The sequence below is a fragment of the Oncorhynchus gorbuscha genome, linkage group LG06 (genome assembly GCF_021184085.1).
Source record: "Oncorhynchus gorbuscha isolate QuinsamMale2020 ecotype Even-year linkage group LG06, OgorEven_v1.0, whole genome shotgun sequence".
Classification (NCBI taxonomy): Eukaryota; Metazoa; Chordata; class Actinopteri; order Salmoniformes; family Salmonidae; genus Oncorhynchus; species Oncorhynchus gorbuscha.
In genome coordinates, this window is record NC_060178.1 from 3,701,598 (window position 1) to 3,715,714 (window position 14,117).

The 14,117-nt window shown below is 42.5% G+C and overlaps 1 protein-coding gene across 1 annotated transcript in view; it reads right to left on the bottom strand.

Annotated features, from left to right (window-relative positions):
- ddb2 (damage-specific DNA binding protein 2) overlaps positions 1-13,751 on the bottom strand; it is a 23,664-nt gene extending 9,913 nt beyond the window's left edge. Inside the window, exons 1-7 of the mRNA XM_046351581.1 lie at positions 13,619-13,751; positions 10,021-10,178; positions 9,713-9,834; positions 8,413-8,604; positions 5,911-6,077; positions 4,018-4,117; positions 1,322-1,499 (exon numbers count right to left, since the gene is read on the bottom strand). Of these exons, the coding sequence (XP_046207537.1) occupies positions 1,322-1,499; positions 4,018-4,117; positions 5,911-6,077; positions 8,413-8,604; positions 9,713-9,834; positions 10,021-10,168 (907 nt within the window). The 5' untranslated portion in view covers positions 10,169-10,178; positions 13,619-13,751. The remainder of the gene's footprint in view (positions 1-1,321; positions 1,500-4,017; positions 4,118-5,910; positions 6,078-8,412; positions 8,605-9,712; positions 9,835-10,020; positions 10,179-13,618) is intronic.
- Between the last annotated feature and the right edge of the window lie 366 nt (positions 13,752-14,117).

Genomic DNA, 14,117 nt, shown 5'->3' on the forward strand with positions numbered 1-14,117 from the left:
AACCACTAGGCTACCTGCCTACACTCTAACCACTACTACCTGCCACCTCTACACTCTAACCACTAAACTACCTGCCACCTCTACACTCTAACCACCAGGCTACCTGCCACCTCTACACTCTAACCACTAGGCTACCTGCTCTACACTCTAACCACTAGGCTACCTGCCACCTCACTCTAACCACTAGGCTACCTGCCACCTCTACACTCTAACCACTAGGCTACCTGCCACCTCTACACTCTAACCACACTACCTGCCACCTCTACACTCTAACCACTAGGCACTACACTCTAACCACTAGACTACCTGCCACCTCTACACTCTGCTACCTGCCACCTCTACACTCTAACCACTAGGCTACCTGCCACCTCTACACTCTAACCACTAGGCTACCTGCCTACCTCTAACCACTAGGCTAACCACTAGGCTACCTGCCACCTCTACACTCTAACCACTAGGCTACCTGCCTGCCCTCTACACTCTAACCACTAGGCTACCTGCCACCTCTACACTCTAACCACTAGGCTACCTGCCACCTCTACACTCTAACCACTAGGCTACCTGCCACCTCTACACTCTAACCCACTAGAGCTACCTGCCACCTCTACACTCTAACCACTAGGCTACCTGCCTCCTCTACACTCTAACCACTAGGCTACCTGCCACCTCTACACTCTAACCACCTACCTCTCTACACTCTAACCACTAGGCTACCTGCCACCTAACCACTAGGCTACTCTAACCACAGGCTACCTGGCTACCTGCCACCTCTACACTCTAACCACTAGGCTACCTGCCATATCTACACTCTAACCACTAGGCTACCTGCCACCTCTACACTCTAACCACTAGGCTACCTCTACACTCTAACCACTAGCTACCTGCCACCTCTACACTCTAACCACTACCTGCCACCTCTACACTCTAACCACTAGGCTACCTGCCACCTCTACACTCTAACCACTAGGCTACCTGCCACCTCTACACTCTAACCACAGGCTACCTGGCTACCTGCCACCTCTACACTCTAACCACTAGGCTACCTGCCCTACCTCTACACTCTAACCACTAGGCTACCTGCCTCCTCTACACTCTAACCACTAGGCTACCTGCCACCTCTACACTCTAACCACTAGGCTACCTGCCATCTACACTCTAACCACTAGGCTACCTGCCACATCTACACTCTAACCACTAGGCTACCTGCCACATCTACACTCTAACCACTAGGCTACCTGCCACCTCGACAACACAGTGGTCAAGATGAAAACACTCCTGAATGAAGGATAGGAGAGAGCTACCACAGCACTCTATATAGTACCTGAGTTAACAGCTTTGTCATGAACCATCTCGTGGAGGTAAGTGTCCTTGTCCTTGATGTTCCTCAGATCCCATAGCTTCACCGTGTGGTCAACGGACGCTGTCGCCATTAACCAATCGCAGCGAGGGTTGAATTCAGCATGGGTCACTTTTGCTTTGTGCAGCTTCCCGTTGAAGACCTGTGTGTGTGTGGGGGGGGGGGGGGGCGATAGTTTAACAGCATCTTCAAGAACAACGTCAGGAAATGAAATCATTGGAACGGTCAAAAACGGTGTCGGACGCAGTAATGCATTATTATAAGGCAGAATATTAATAGAATTGTCTTATTCTCAGAACATGAAAACACAACAAAATATAGAACATTAGCAACAGTGTAAACTACAGTATAAATATACTATATAGTACTGTAGCTATAGTGTAAACTACAGTATAAATATACTATATAGTACTGTAGCTATAGTGTAAACTACAGTATAAATATACTATATAGTACTGTAGCTATAGTGTAAACTACAGTATAAATATACTATATAGTACTGTAGCTATAGTGTAAACTACAGTATAAATATACAGTACTGTAGCTATAGTGTAAACTACAGTAGAAATATACTATATAGTACTGTAGCTATAGTGTAAACTACAGTATAAATATACAGTACTGTAGCTATAGTGTAAACTACAGTATAAATATACAGTACTGTAGCTATAGTGTAAACTACAGTAGAAATATACAGTACTGTAGCTATAGTGTAAACTACAGTAGAAATATACAGTACTGTAGCTATAGTGTAAAATACAGTAGAAATATACAGTACTGTAGCTACAGTATAAATATACTATATAGTACTGTAGCTATAGTGTAAACTACAGTATAAATATACAGTACTGTAGCTATAGTGTAAACTACAGTAGAAATATACAGTACTGTAGCTATAGTGTAAACTACAGTAGAAATATACAGTACTGTAGCTATAGTGTAAACTACAGTAGAAATATACAGTACTGTAGCTATAGTGTAAAATACAGTAGAAATATACAGTACTGTAGCTACAGTATAAATATACTATATAGTACTGTAGCTATAGTGTAAACTACAGTATAAATATACTATACAGTACTGTAGCTATAGTGTAAACTACAGTAGAAATATACTATACAGTACTGTAGCTATAGTGTAAACTACAGTAGAAATATACAGTACTGTAGCTATAGTGTAAACTACAGTAGAAATATACAGTACTGTAGCTATAGTGTAAACTACAGTAGAAATATACAGTACTGTAGCTATAGTGTAAACTACAGTATAAATATACAGTACTGTAGCTATAGTGTAAATTACAGTAGAAATATACAGTACTGTAGCTATAGTGTAAACTACAGTATAAATATACTATACAGTACTGTAGCTATAGTGTAAACTACAGTAGAAATATACAGTACTGTAGCTATAGTGTAAACTACAGTATAAATATACTATACAGTACTGTAGCTATAGTGTAAACTACAGTAGAAATATACAGTACTGTAGCTATAGTGTAAACTACAGTAGAAATATACTATATAGTACTGTAGCTATAGTGTAAACTACAGTAGAAATATACAGTACTGTAGCTATAGTGTAAACTACAGTATACATATACTATATAGTACTGCAGCTATAGTGTAAACTACAGTATAAATATACTATACAGTACTGTAGCTATAGTGTAAACTACAGTAGAAATATACAGTACTGTAGCTATAGTGTAAACTACAGTAGAAATATACTATATAGTACTGTAGCTATAGTGTAAACTACAGTAGAAATATACAGTACTGTAGCTATAGTGTAAACTACAGTAGAAATATACAGTACTGTAGCTACAGTATAAATATACTATATAGTACTGTAGCTATAGTGTAAACTACAGTAGAAATATACTATACAGTACTGTAGCTATAGTGTAAACTACAGTGTAAATATACTATACAGTACTGTAGCTATAGTGTAAACTACAGTGGAAATATACTATAAAGTACTGTAACTAAACGTCTGCTAAATGGCATATATATTATATTATTATTAATATTATTACTGTAGCTATAGTGTAAACTACAGTAGAAATATACAGTACTGTAGCTATAGTAAACTGTAAACTACAGTAGAAATATACTATACAGTACTGTAGCTATAGTGTAAATTACAGTAGAAAATATACAGTACTGTAGCTATAGTGTAAACTACAGTAGAAATATACAGTATACAGTACTGTAGCTACGGTAGTGCTAAACTACAGTAGAAATATACAGTACTGTAGCTATAGTGTAAACTACAGTAGAAATATACAGTACTGTAGCTATAGTGTAAACTACAGTAGAAATATACAGTACTGTAGCTATAGTGTAAACTACAGTATAAATATACTATATAGTACTGTAGTTATAGTGTAAACTACAGTAGAAATATACAGTACTGTAGCTATAGTGTAAACTACAGTATAAATATACTATACAGTACTGTAGCTATAGTGTAAACTACAGTATAAATATACTATACAGTACTGTAGCTATAGTGTAAACTACAGTATAAATATACAGTACTGTAGCTATAGTGTAAACTACAGTATAAATATACAGTACTGTAGCTATAGTGTAAACTACAGTATAAATATACAGTACTGTAGCTATAGTGTAAACTACAGTATAAATATACAGTACCTGGTGTCCATCCATGCCCAGCAATAAGACTCGTCCAATGTTGTCTCCTGTCACCAACATCTGTCTGCTCAACGACACATCTACACAGCAGTACCACAGACTGGAACAGAGATGTAATCGTCACATCAAATGTATCACTAATTTAAAAAAATTTAAAAAATAATGTAAACTGCAGTATACTGTGATTATCCTCATCAATAAATTCAGCCAATACTCAACTTTTGTATCGTACTAATCAACCGAATGTGATAAGACCAGCCTGCGTCTCCTTTATCATCAGACAGACGAAGTGCACTAGTTGTGTTTTTCCCCTTAAATTTAAGATGACATTTGTCAATGCGCTATGCTTGCATCCCAAATGGCACCCTATCCCCTACATAGAACAATACTTTTGACCATAGACCTACAGTGGGGAGAACAAGTATTTGACACACTGCCGATGTTGCAGGTTTTCCTACTTACAAAGCATGTAGATGTCTGTAATTTTTATCATAGGTACACTTCAACTGTGAGAGACGGAATCTAAAACAAAAATCCAGAAAATCACATTGTATGATTTTTAAGTAATTAATTTGCATTTTATTGCATGACATAAGTATTTGATCACCTACCAACCAGTAAGAATTCCGGCTCTGACAGACCTGTTAGTTTTTCTTTAAGAAGCCCTCCTGTTCTCCACTCATTACCTGTATTAACTGAACCTGTTTGAACTCATTACCTGTATAAAAGACACCTGTCCACACACTCAATCAAACAGGGCTCCAACCTCTCCACCATGGCCAAGACCAGATAGCTGTGTAAGGACATCAGGGGTAAAATTGTAGACCTGCACAAGGCTGGGATGAGCTACAGGACAATAGACAAGCAGCTTGTTGAGAAGGCAACAACTGTTGGCGCAATTATGAGAAAATGGAAGAAGTTCAAGATGACGGTCAATCACCCTCGGTCTGGGGCTCCATGCAAGATCTCGTGAGATAAAAATTACAGACCTCTACATGCTTTGTAAGTAGGAAAACCTGCAAAATCGGCAGTGTGTCAAATACTTGTTCTCCCCACTGTATGTGATTTACATCCCTTTCCTGAGAAAGACATATCCTAAAGTTTTCACAGACAATCACACAGCAAAAATCCTACAGTATTTTACACCCTATATGCTCTGGTCTAAAGTAGTGCCCTATATAGTGCACTACTTTAGACCAGAGCCCTATTCCCTATATAGTGCACTACTTTAGACCTGAGCCCTATTCCCTATATAGGGCACTACTTTAAATCAGAGCCCTATTGCCTATATAGGGCACTACTTTAGACCAGAGCCCTATTCCCTATATAGGGAATAAGGATCTAAAGTAGGGCACTAAATAGGGAATAAGGATCTAGTTTAAAGTAGGCCATTAAATAGGGAATAAGGGTTTAAAGTAGGGCACTAATAGGGAATAGGGGTCTAAAGTAGTGCACAATATAGGGAATAGGGCTCTGGTCTAAAGTAGTGCACTATATAGGGAATAGGGCTCTCGTCTAAAGCAGTGTACTATATAGGGAATAGGGTTCTGGTCTAAAGTAGTGCCCTATATAGGGAATAGGGGTCTAAATTAGTGCACTATATAGGGAATAGGGCTCTGGTCTAAAGTAGTGCCCTATATAGGGAATAGGGCTCTGGTCTAAAGTAGTGCACTATATAGGGAATAGGGCTCTGGTCTATAGTAGTGCACTATATAGGGAATAGGGATCTAAAGTAGTGCACTATATAGGGAACAGGGGTCTATAGTAGTGTACTATATAGGGAATAGGGGTCTATAGTAGTGTACTATATAGGGAATAGGGGTCTATAGTAGTGTACTATTTGGGAATAAGGTGCCATTTCTAACGCTGTATAAGTAGGGCCTGCATCCTCACCAGACATTGTGGTGATCGTGTCCACAGTCCTGGACTCTGGACAGAACCGTTCCTGGACCGCCCTGAAAGCTCTGCTCGGTCAGCGTACCGTCGCCAGACGCCAGGTAGACCTTGGACGGGTCCGTCAGGCTAAACGTCATCCCACCAATAAAATCCCCGGCTCCTTTCTGACCAACACAAAACAGACCAATAGAATGCGTTTGTTACGGATCAAGTTCCGGTGGTTCCTTCCTGTTTCAGTCAGTTGTCCGACCAGTTGGTGTGCCTGGTGAAATCCAACCTTAGCCAATGACAGTTCTGTCCAGATAAACGCGGGCCTATCGGAAGGCAGTGGTCTGTTTCGGACTACACTAGTTATATCTTGATACGGTGTTGAGAAAAAGGGGCTTGGCCTGCATCCCAAATGGCACCCTATTCCCTATATAATACACTACTATAGACCCCTATTCCCTATATAATACACTACTATAGACCCCTATTCCCTATAGGGCCCTGGTTTAAAGTACTACTATAGATCACTACTATATAGTAAGGGATAAAGTACTACTATAGACCAGAGCCCTATTCCCTATATAGTGGTACTACTATAGGGACCGGATAAAGAGCCCTATTCCCTATATAGTGGTACTACTATAGACCAGAGCCCTATTCCCTATACCTAAAATGAGGATAGTACACTACGGATTTAGATACTACCGGATAAGTAGACCCGATACTAGACTTTAGATACTACCGGATAAGTAGACCCGATACTAAGTAGACCCGATACTACCGGATAAGTAGACCCGATACTACCGGATAAGTAGACCCGATACCGGATAATAGACCCGATACTACCGGATAAGTAGATACCCGGATACTACCGGATAAGTAGACCCGATACCGGATAAGTAGACCCGATACTACCGGATAAGTAGACCCGATACTACCGGATAAGTAGACCCGATACTACCGGATAAGTAGACCCGATACTACCGGATAAGTCGACTTATTACTATCGGATAAGTAGACCCGATACTACCGATAATAGACTACTATCGGATAAGTAGACCCGATACTACCGGATACTAGTAGACCCGATACTATCGGATAAGTAGACCCGATACTACCGGATAAGACCCGATACTACGATAAGTACCGGATAGACCCGATACTACCGGACCCGATACTACCGGATAGAGATACTATCGGATAAGTAGACCCGATACTACCGGATAAGTAGACCCGATACTACCGGATAAGTAGACCCGATACTACCGGATAAGTAGACCCGATACTACCGGATAAGTAGACCCGATACTACCGGATAAGTCGACTTATTACTATCGGATAAGTAGACCGGATAAGTAGACCCGATACTACCGGATAAGTAGACCCGATACTACCGGGATAAGCAGGATACTACCGGATAGACCCGATACTACCGGTAGACCCGATACTACCGGATAAGTAGACCCGATACTACCGGATAAGTAGACCCGATACTACCGGATAAGTAGACCCGATACTACCGGATAAGTCGACCTATTACTACCGGATAAGTAGACCCGATACTACCGGATAAGTAGACCCGATACTACCGGATAAGTAGACCCGATACTACCGATAAGTAGACCCGATACTACCGATAAGTAGACCGATACTACCGATAAGTAGACCCGATACTATCGGGATAAGTAGACCCGATACTACCGATAAGATACCCGATACTACCGGATAAGTAGACCCGGATAGACCCGATACTACGGATAAGACCCGATACTACCGGATAAGTAGACCCGATACTACCGGATAAGTAGACCCGATACTACCGGATAAGTAGACCCGATACTACCGGATAAGTAGACCCGATACTACCGGATAAGTAGACCCGATACTACCGGATAAGTAGACCCGATACTACCGGATAAGTAGACCCGATACTACCGGATAAGTAGACCCGATACTACCGGATAAGTCGTAGACCCGATACTACCGGATAAGTCGACCCGATACTACCGGATAAGTAGACCCGATACTACCGGATAAGTAGACCCGATACTACCGGATAAGTCGACCCGATACTACCGGATAAGTAGACCCGATACTACCGGATAAGTAGACCCGATACTACCGGATAAGTAGACCCGATACTACCGGATAAGTCGACCGATACTACCGGATAAGTACCCGATAGTAATCGGTATGTGTCGTATGTTAAGCATACTATTAATACTGTGAGGGGACTCTTGATGTAAAAATGGATTTCCAAGTCGACTGTTATTGCAAATATGATCGATTAGTGTTCCTAAACAGTAACACAGACCGGTTTAAACTATTGATTATGGTGTTCCGATTTTAAACAGATGTAAATACTATTGTATTATTTGTGTGTATCATCCTGAACATCTAGGTACACAACAGTCAAACGAGAAAACGAATAAGCACGCACTCATTAGTAACCCATCGGCCAATGGCGTCGCTGGGTTGTAGCGATGGAACCTTTCCAGATGTGTATCTCACCCCTTGTATGAAGCTGGTCTTGTTGAGCACGTTGTAGTCCCAGAGGACCACGTCTCCTCCCTTGGAGCCGACCGCCAGCGTGGTGGGGTGCGAGGGGTGCCACTCCAGACAGGTAACCCGCCGGTCAAACGGACTGGCTGTACGGTGGAGCTTATAGGAGGACAGGGAACGTACAAACGGCTCCTGGAGACACTGCGGGAGGGAAATAAGATATCGTGTACTGATGATGATTGGGGCCGGCAGGGTAGTTTAGTGGTTAGAGTGTAGAGGAGGCAGGTAGCCTAGTGGTTAGAGTGTAGGAGGAGGCAGGTAGCCTAGTGGTTAGAGTGTAGAGGAGGCAGGTAGCCTAGTGGTTAGAGTGTAGAGGAGGCAGGTAGCCTAGTGGTTAGGTGGAGTGGTTAGAGTGTAGAGGAGGCAGGTAGTCTAGTGGTTAGAGTGTAGAGGAGGCAGGTAGCCTAGTGGTTAGAGTGTAGAGGAGGCAGGTAGCTAGTGGTTAGAGTGTAGAGGAGGCAGGTAGCCTAGTGGTTAGAGTGTAGAGGAGGCAGGTAGTCTAGTGGGAGGCAGGTAGCCTAGTGGTTAGAGTGTAGAGGAGGCAGGTAGTCTAGTGGTTAGAGTGTAGAGGAGGCAGGTAGTCTAGTGGTTAGAGTGTAGAGGAGGCAGGTAGCCTAGTGGTTAGAGTGTAGAGGAGGCAGGTAGCCTAGTGGTTAGGTGTAGAGGTGGCAGGTAGTCTAGTGGTTAGAGTGTAGAGGTGGCAGGTAGTCTAGTGGTTAGAGTGTAGAGGAGGCAGGTAGCCTAGTGGTTAGAGTGTAGAGGTGGCAGGTAGTCTAGTGGTTAGAGTGTAGAGGTGGCAGGTAGCCTCGTGGCTAGAGTGTAGAGGTGCTATGTAGCCTAGTGGTTAGAGTGTAGAGGGGGCAGGTATTCAGCTGTTGAGACATCTCTTTAAATATATACTAATTTACAGTTTGTTGAATATTTTACCTTATATCATCAATCAGTAGGTACAGTTCCCTAGTCACCCTACAGACACTACTGTTCCCTAGTCACCCTACAGACACTACTGTTCCCTAGTCACCCTACAGACACTACTGTTCCCTAGTCACCCTACAGACACTACTGTTCCCTAGTCACCCTACAGACACTACTGTTCCCTAGTCACCCTACAGACACTACTGTTCCCTAGTCACCCTACAGACACTACTGTTCCCTAGTCACCCTACAGACACTACTGTTCCCTAGTCACCCTACAGACACTACTGTTCCCTAGTCACCCTACCACACTAGTCTGACTGTAGTAGTGTACCTGTCTCATCTGAGAATGAAGGCTCTGCCCCAGTGTACTCTGGTAAATGTAGTGCAGGATGCTTCCTGGTCCACTTCTCTTCCCAACTGAAGTCCTGATCATGGTGGTTGGGAAAACAGGCCCTGGAATACAAAACCGGTACAGTCAATAACATGAAAGAATGGAAAGAGTCACTTCTCTCCGTGCCAAGAGAAATACAGTAACATTTCTGGAGTGGGGGAAATGGAATAGAGGACAGTACAGCCAATCAAAAGCTTCTATAACGGAGATTGGCGTTTCTATTAGATCCATTGGTGATACTAGCAGACCTGTTTTCAATGTGTTCGTCCCGTCCTTCTTCTGCCGAAGCTTCGTGGAGATGGTTTGTCCTGCAGCCCCAGACGTTTCTCCATTCTGCCTCCTCGACTTCTGCTTCGATTCAGATGCTTCTGAAGGACCCTTCTTTGCCCGTGCCATTTCTGAGTGACTGTAAAAAAATGAAAAATTAAAATAAAACACGAATCACTTGTGTTCACGGCTAAATCAAAGTTCGACCGGCTCTTCAAACACCAAGTGTATTTAACAAACACCTGTGCAGTGCAGCTGTGGACGGACTAGTATCCTCAACCTGAATGGAAGATAACCAGGGGGAAGTGACACCTTTCCAAGTCATTGGTGATTGATGAAATAAACGCATCAACATGAACAAAAACAGTAAGTTAAGTTTTCAAATTGGGATCAACCGGTGCCGACCTTCACCCCGACCTTCACCCGGTACCGACCTTCACCCCGTCCCGACCTTCACCCTGCACGACCTTCGACCTTCACCCCCGACCTTACCGACCTTCACCCCGTCCCGACCTTCACCCTGCACGACCTTCGCCCCGTACCGACCTTCACCATGTACCGAACCTTGCCGACCTTGCACCTTAGAGACCACTGCCCTTTCTACAGAGTCATTGAACACTGGTCACTTTAATAATGTTTACTGTTTTACCCACTTCATATGTATATACTGTATTCTAGTCAAGGCCTGTCCTATTTAACTACTACTGTCCACTTCATATGTATATACTGTATTCTAGTCAAGGCCTGTCCTATATAACTACTACTGTCCACTTCATATGTATATACTGTATTCTAGTCAAGGCCTGTCCTATATAACTACTACTGTCCACTACATATGTATATACTGTATTCTAGTCAAGGCCTGTCCTATTTAACTACTACTGTCCACTTCATATGTATATACTGTATTCTAGTCAAGGTTCTGCTGTACAGCTTCTCTATATTTATTTAACCTTTATTTAACTAGGCAAGTCAGTTAAGATCAAGTTCTTATTTACAATGACGGCCTACACCGGCCAAACCCGGATGATGCTGGGCCAATGGGACTCTTGGCCTGTTGTGATACAGCCTGGATTCGAACCAGGGTGTCTGTAATGACGCCTCTAGCACTGAGATGCAGTGGCTTAGACTGCTGGCTGGTAGCTTATTCTTTAGATGTTAGGGGCTGCTGGTGAACCCTGATGAGACATAATCACTGTAACACTAGACTAGATGTTTGGGGCTGCTGGTGAACCCTGATGAGACATAATCATAATCACTGTAACACTAGACTAGATGTTTGGGGCTGAACCATGATGAGACATAATCACTGTAACACTAGAACCCTGATGAGACATAATCACTGTAACACTAGACTAGATGTTAGGGGCTGCTGGTGAACCCTGATGAGACATAATCACTGTAACACTAGACTAGATGTTAGGGGCTGCTGGTGAACCCTGATGAGACATAATCACTGTAACACTAGACTAGATGTTTGGGGCTGCTGGTGAACCCTGATGAGACATAATCACTGTAACACTAGACTAGATGTTAGGGGCTGCTGGTGAACCCTGATGAGACATAATCACTGTAACACTAGACTAGATGTTTGGGGCTGCTGAACCCTGATGAGACACCCTGATGAGACATAATCACTGTAACACTAGACTAGATGTTTGGGGCTGCTGGTGAACCCTGATGAGACATAATCACTGTAACACTAGACTAGATGTTTGGGGCTGCTGGTGAACCCTGATGAGACATAATCACTGTAACACTAGACTAGATGTTTGGGGCTGCTTGAACCCTGATGAGGCTGCTAGATGTTGGCTGAACCCTGATGAGACATAATCACTGTAACACTGAGACATAACTGTAGATGTTTGGGGCTGCTGGTGAACCCTGATGAGACATAATCACTGTAACACCCTGCTGGTGAACCCTGATGAGACATAATCACTGTAACACTAGACTAGATGTTTGGGGCTGCTGGTGAACCCTGATGAGACATAATCACTGTAACACTAGACTAGATGTTTGGGGCTGCTGGTGAACCCTGATGAGACATAATCACTGTAACACTAGACTAGATGTTTGGGGCTGCTGGTGAACCCTGATGAGACTTTGCTTTCGGGAGTCGATAGTTAGGTTTCCATTCAATTTGCGACAGATTTTCATGTGAATATTATAAAATCTTCATTTAAAAAAAAACAATATGCCATTTCAGAGTTTCCTTTAGGAGAATTTGGCGCCGGACAACATGACAGGGAAGATGTTAGGTTTATTCTGGACATTGTGAATATTATAAAAATTTAAAAAAAACAATATGCCATTTCATCTTTAGGAGAATTTGGCGCCGGACAACATGACAGTTTACCTGGGGCAGCCAACTGGGGCAGCCAACACCTTCAATAAACCAGGGATGTTGGCCAAACGAGACACATTTACATGTCCTTAAAAACGGCCTTTAACAAAATTACAAAAACACTATTCCTTGTGTAACAGTATAACTTTAGACCGTCCCCTCATCCATACCCCGGCGCGAACCAGGGACCCTCTGCACATATCAACAACAGTCACCCAAGAAGCATCGTTACCCATCACTCCACAAAAGCCGCGGCCCTTGCAGAGCAAAGGGGAACTACTACTTCAAGGCCTCAGGGCGATTGACGTCACACTCATTTGCATATGCAAAACTTCATAACCTTTAATTGTCCACATCATGGTTCAGCTGTCAGAGATTTGAACATTAAAAGTATCAGGAAATTGCATGCAAAGGCATATAGGCTTTAGGTGTCTACTGTAGGATATTCATATGTAAATCAAGTTCATCTGTTGGAGTCAGTTGGGGCACTGCCTTCCTATGACAGGCCTGCAGTAGCTAAAGCTTAATAAATAGCCGCACCAAACCTTCAAAAACGTTTCTGAACTTTATTACGGTCATATCAAAAATAAGTCATGCCATTGGGGGGGGAAACTCACTACCTGCCCCCTAAAAAAAACACCCTAACCACCCGGTAAATTTTCGATCTGTCCCTAATGTCCTGCAATTCTATCCATTTTGCTACGGGGTGTTGTACTGTGTATTTACATACTGGATTCTTAGCTCACTCTAATGTATCTACTACTGTACATATTATTCTTGGGGCGGCAGGGTAGCCTAGTGGTTAGAGTGAAGGTTGCAAGTTCAAACCCCCGAGTTGACAAGGTACAAATCTGTCGTTCTGCCCCTGAACAGGCAGTTAACCTGCTGTTCCCAGGCCGTCATTGAAAATAAGAATTTGTTCTTATTAACTGACTTGCCTGGATAAATAAAGGTAATAAAAAAATCCTAGTATATCTCGTGTAAATGCATCATTATTAGTTGTTTTTATTGATTATTCGTGTACCTAATTTACATTTCACTGCATTGTTAGGAGCTAGTAACGTAAGAATTTCGCTGCACCGGGTTTACCATCTGCCAAACTGTGTACACGTAACAAGACCAATAAACTTTTTATTTGATTTAATGGTTGAACAACGACTAACGCTACGGCCGGACATCCAGCCTGTCTTTGTAATAATGCATGTTCTTCAAATGGCAGGAAAATACATTACCACAGTAATACGGTAGCGCTCCTTTTTCTTCCTTGAATTGTTATTTTTCACACTACACGTGAGAAGCGCTTTATGTAAAGTGAAAGTCCAGTGTTTTGTAACGTCTCTGTGTTACATCTTCTTGCCAGCAGGTGGCGTGTTGGAAATAGATTCCGGAAATAGTAGGGTGGAACTTCCGGTGGTTCAGTCTACGCTGATTGGTTGAGTTTGTCCGCGAGGCGGCTGAGCGGAGCGAGTTTGAAACCAGTGGAGAAATTAACAAGGAGACTTGAGTTGAGAAAATGAAACGATGACAATTTACGTGAGTATTTGCAAATACTAGTAACCGATTTATTTAGCTAATATCGCAAAGGTAAATCCTTAGTTTCTGCTACTATCCGCCTACCACCCTGTACATTAGACTGCCCTATGTACACTGGTCACTTTTATTTAACTAGGCAAGTTAAATAAATAAAATAACACATTCTTATTTACAATGACGGCCTACCGGGGAACAGAT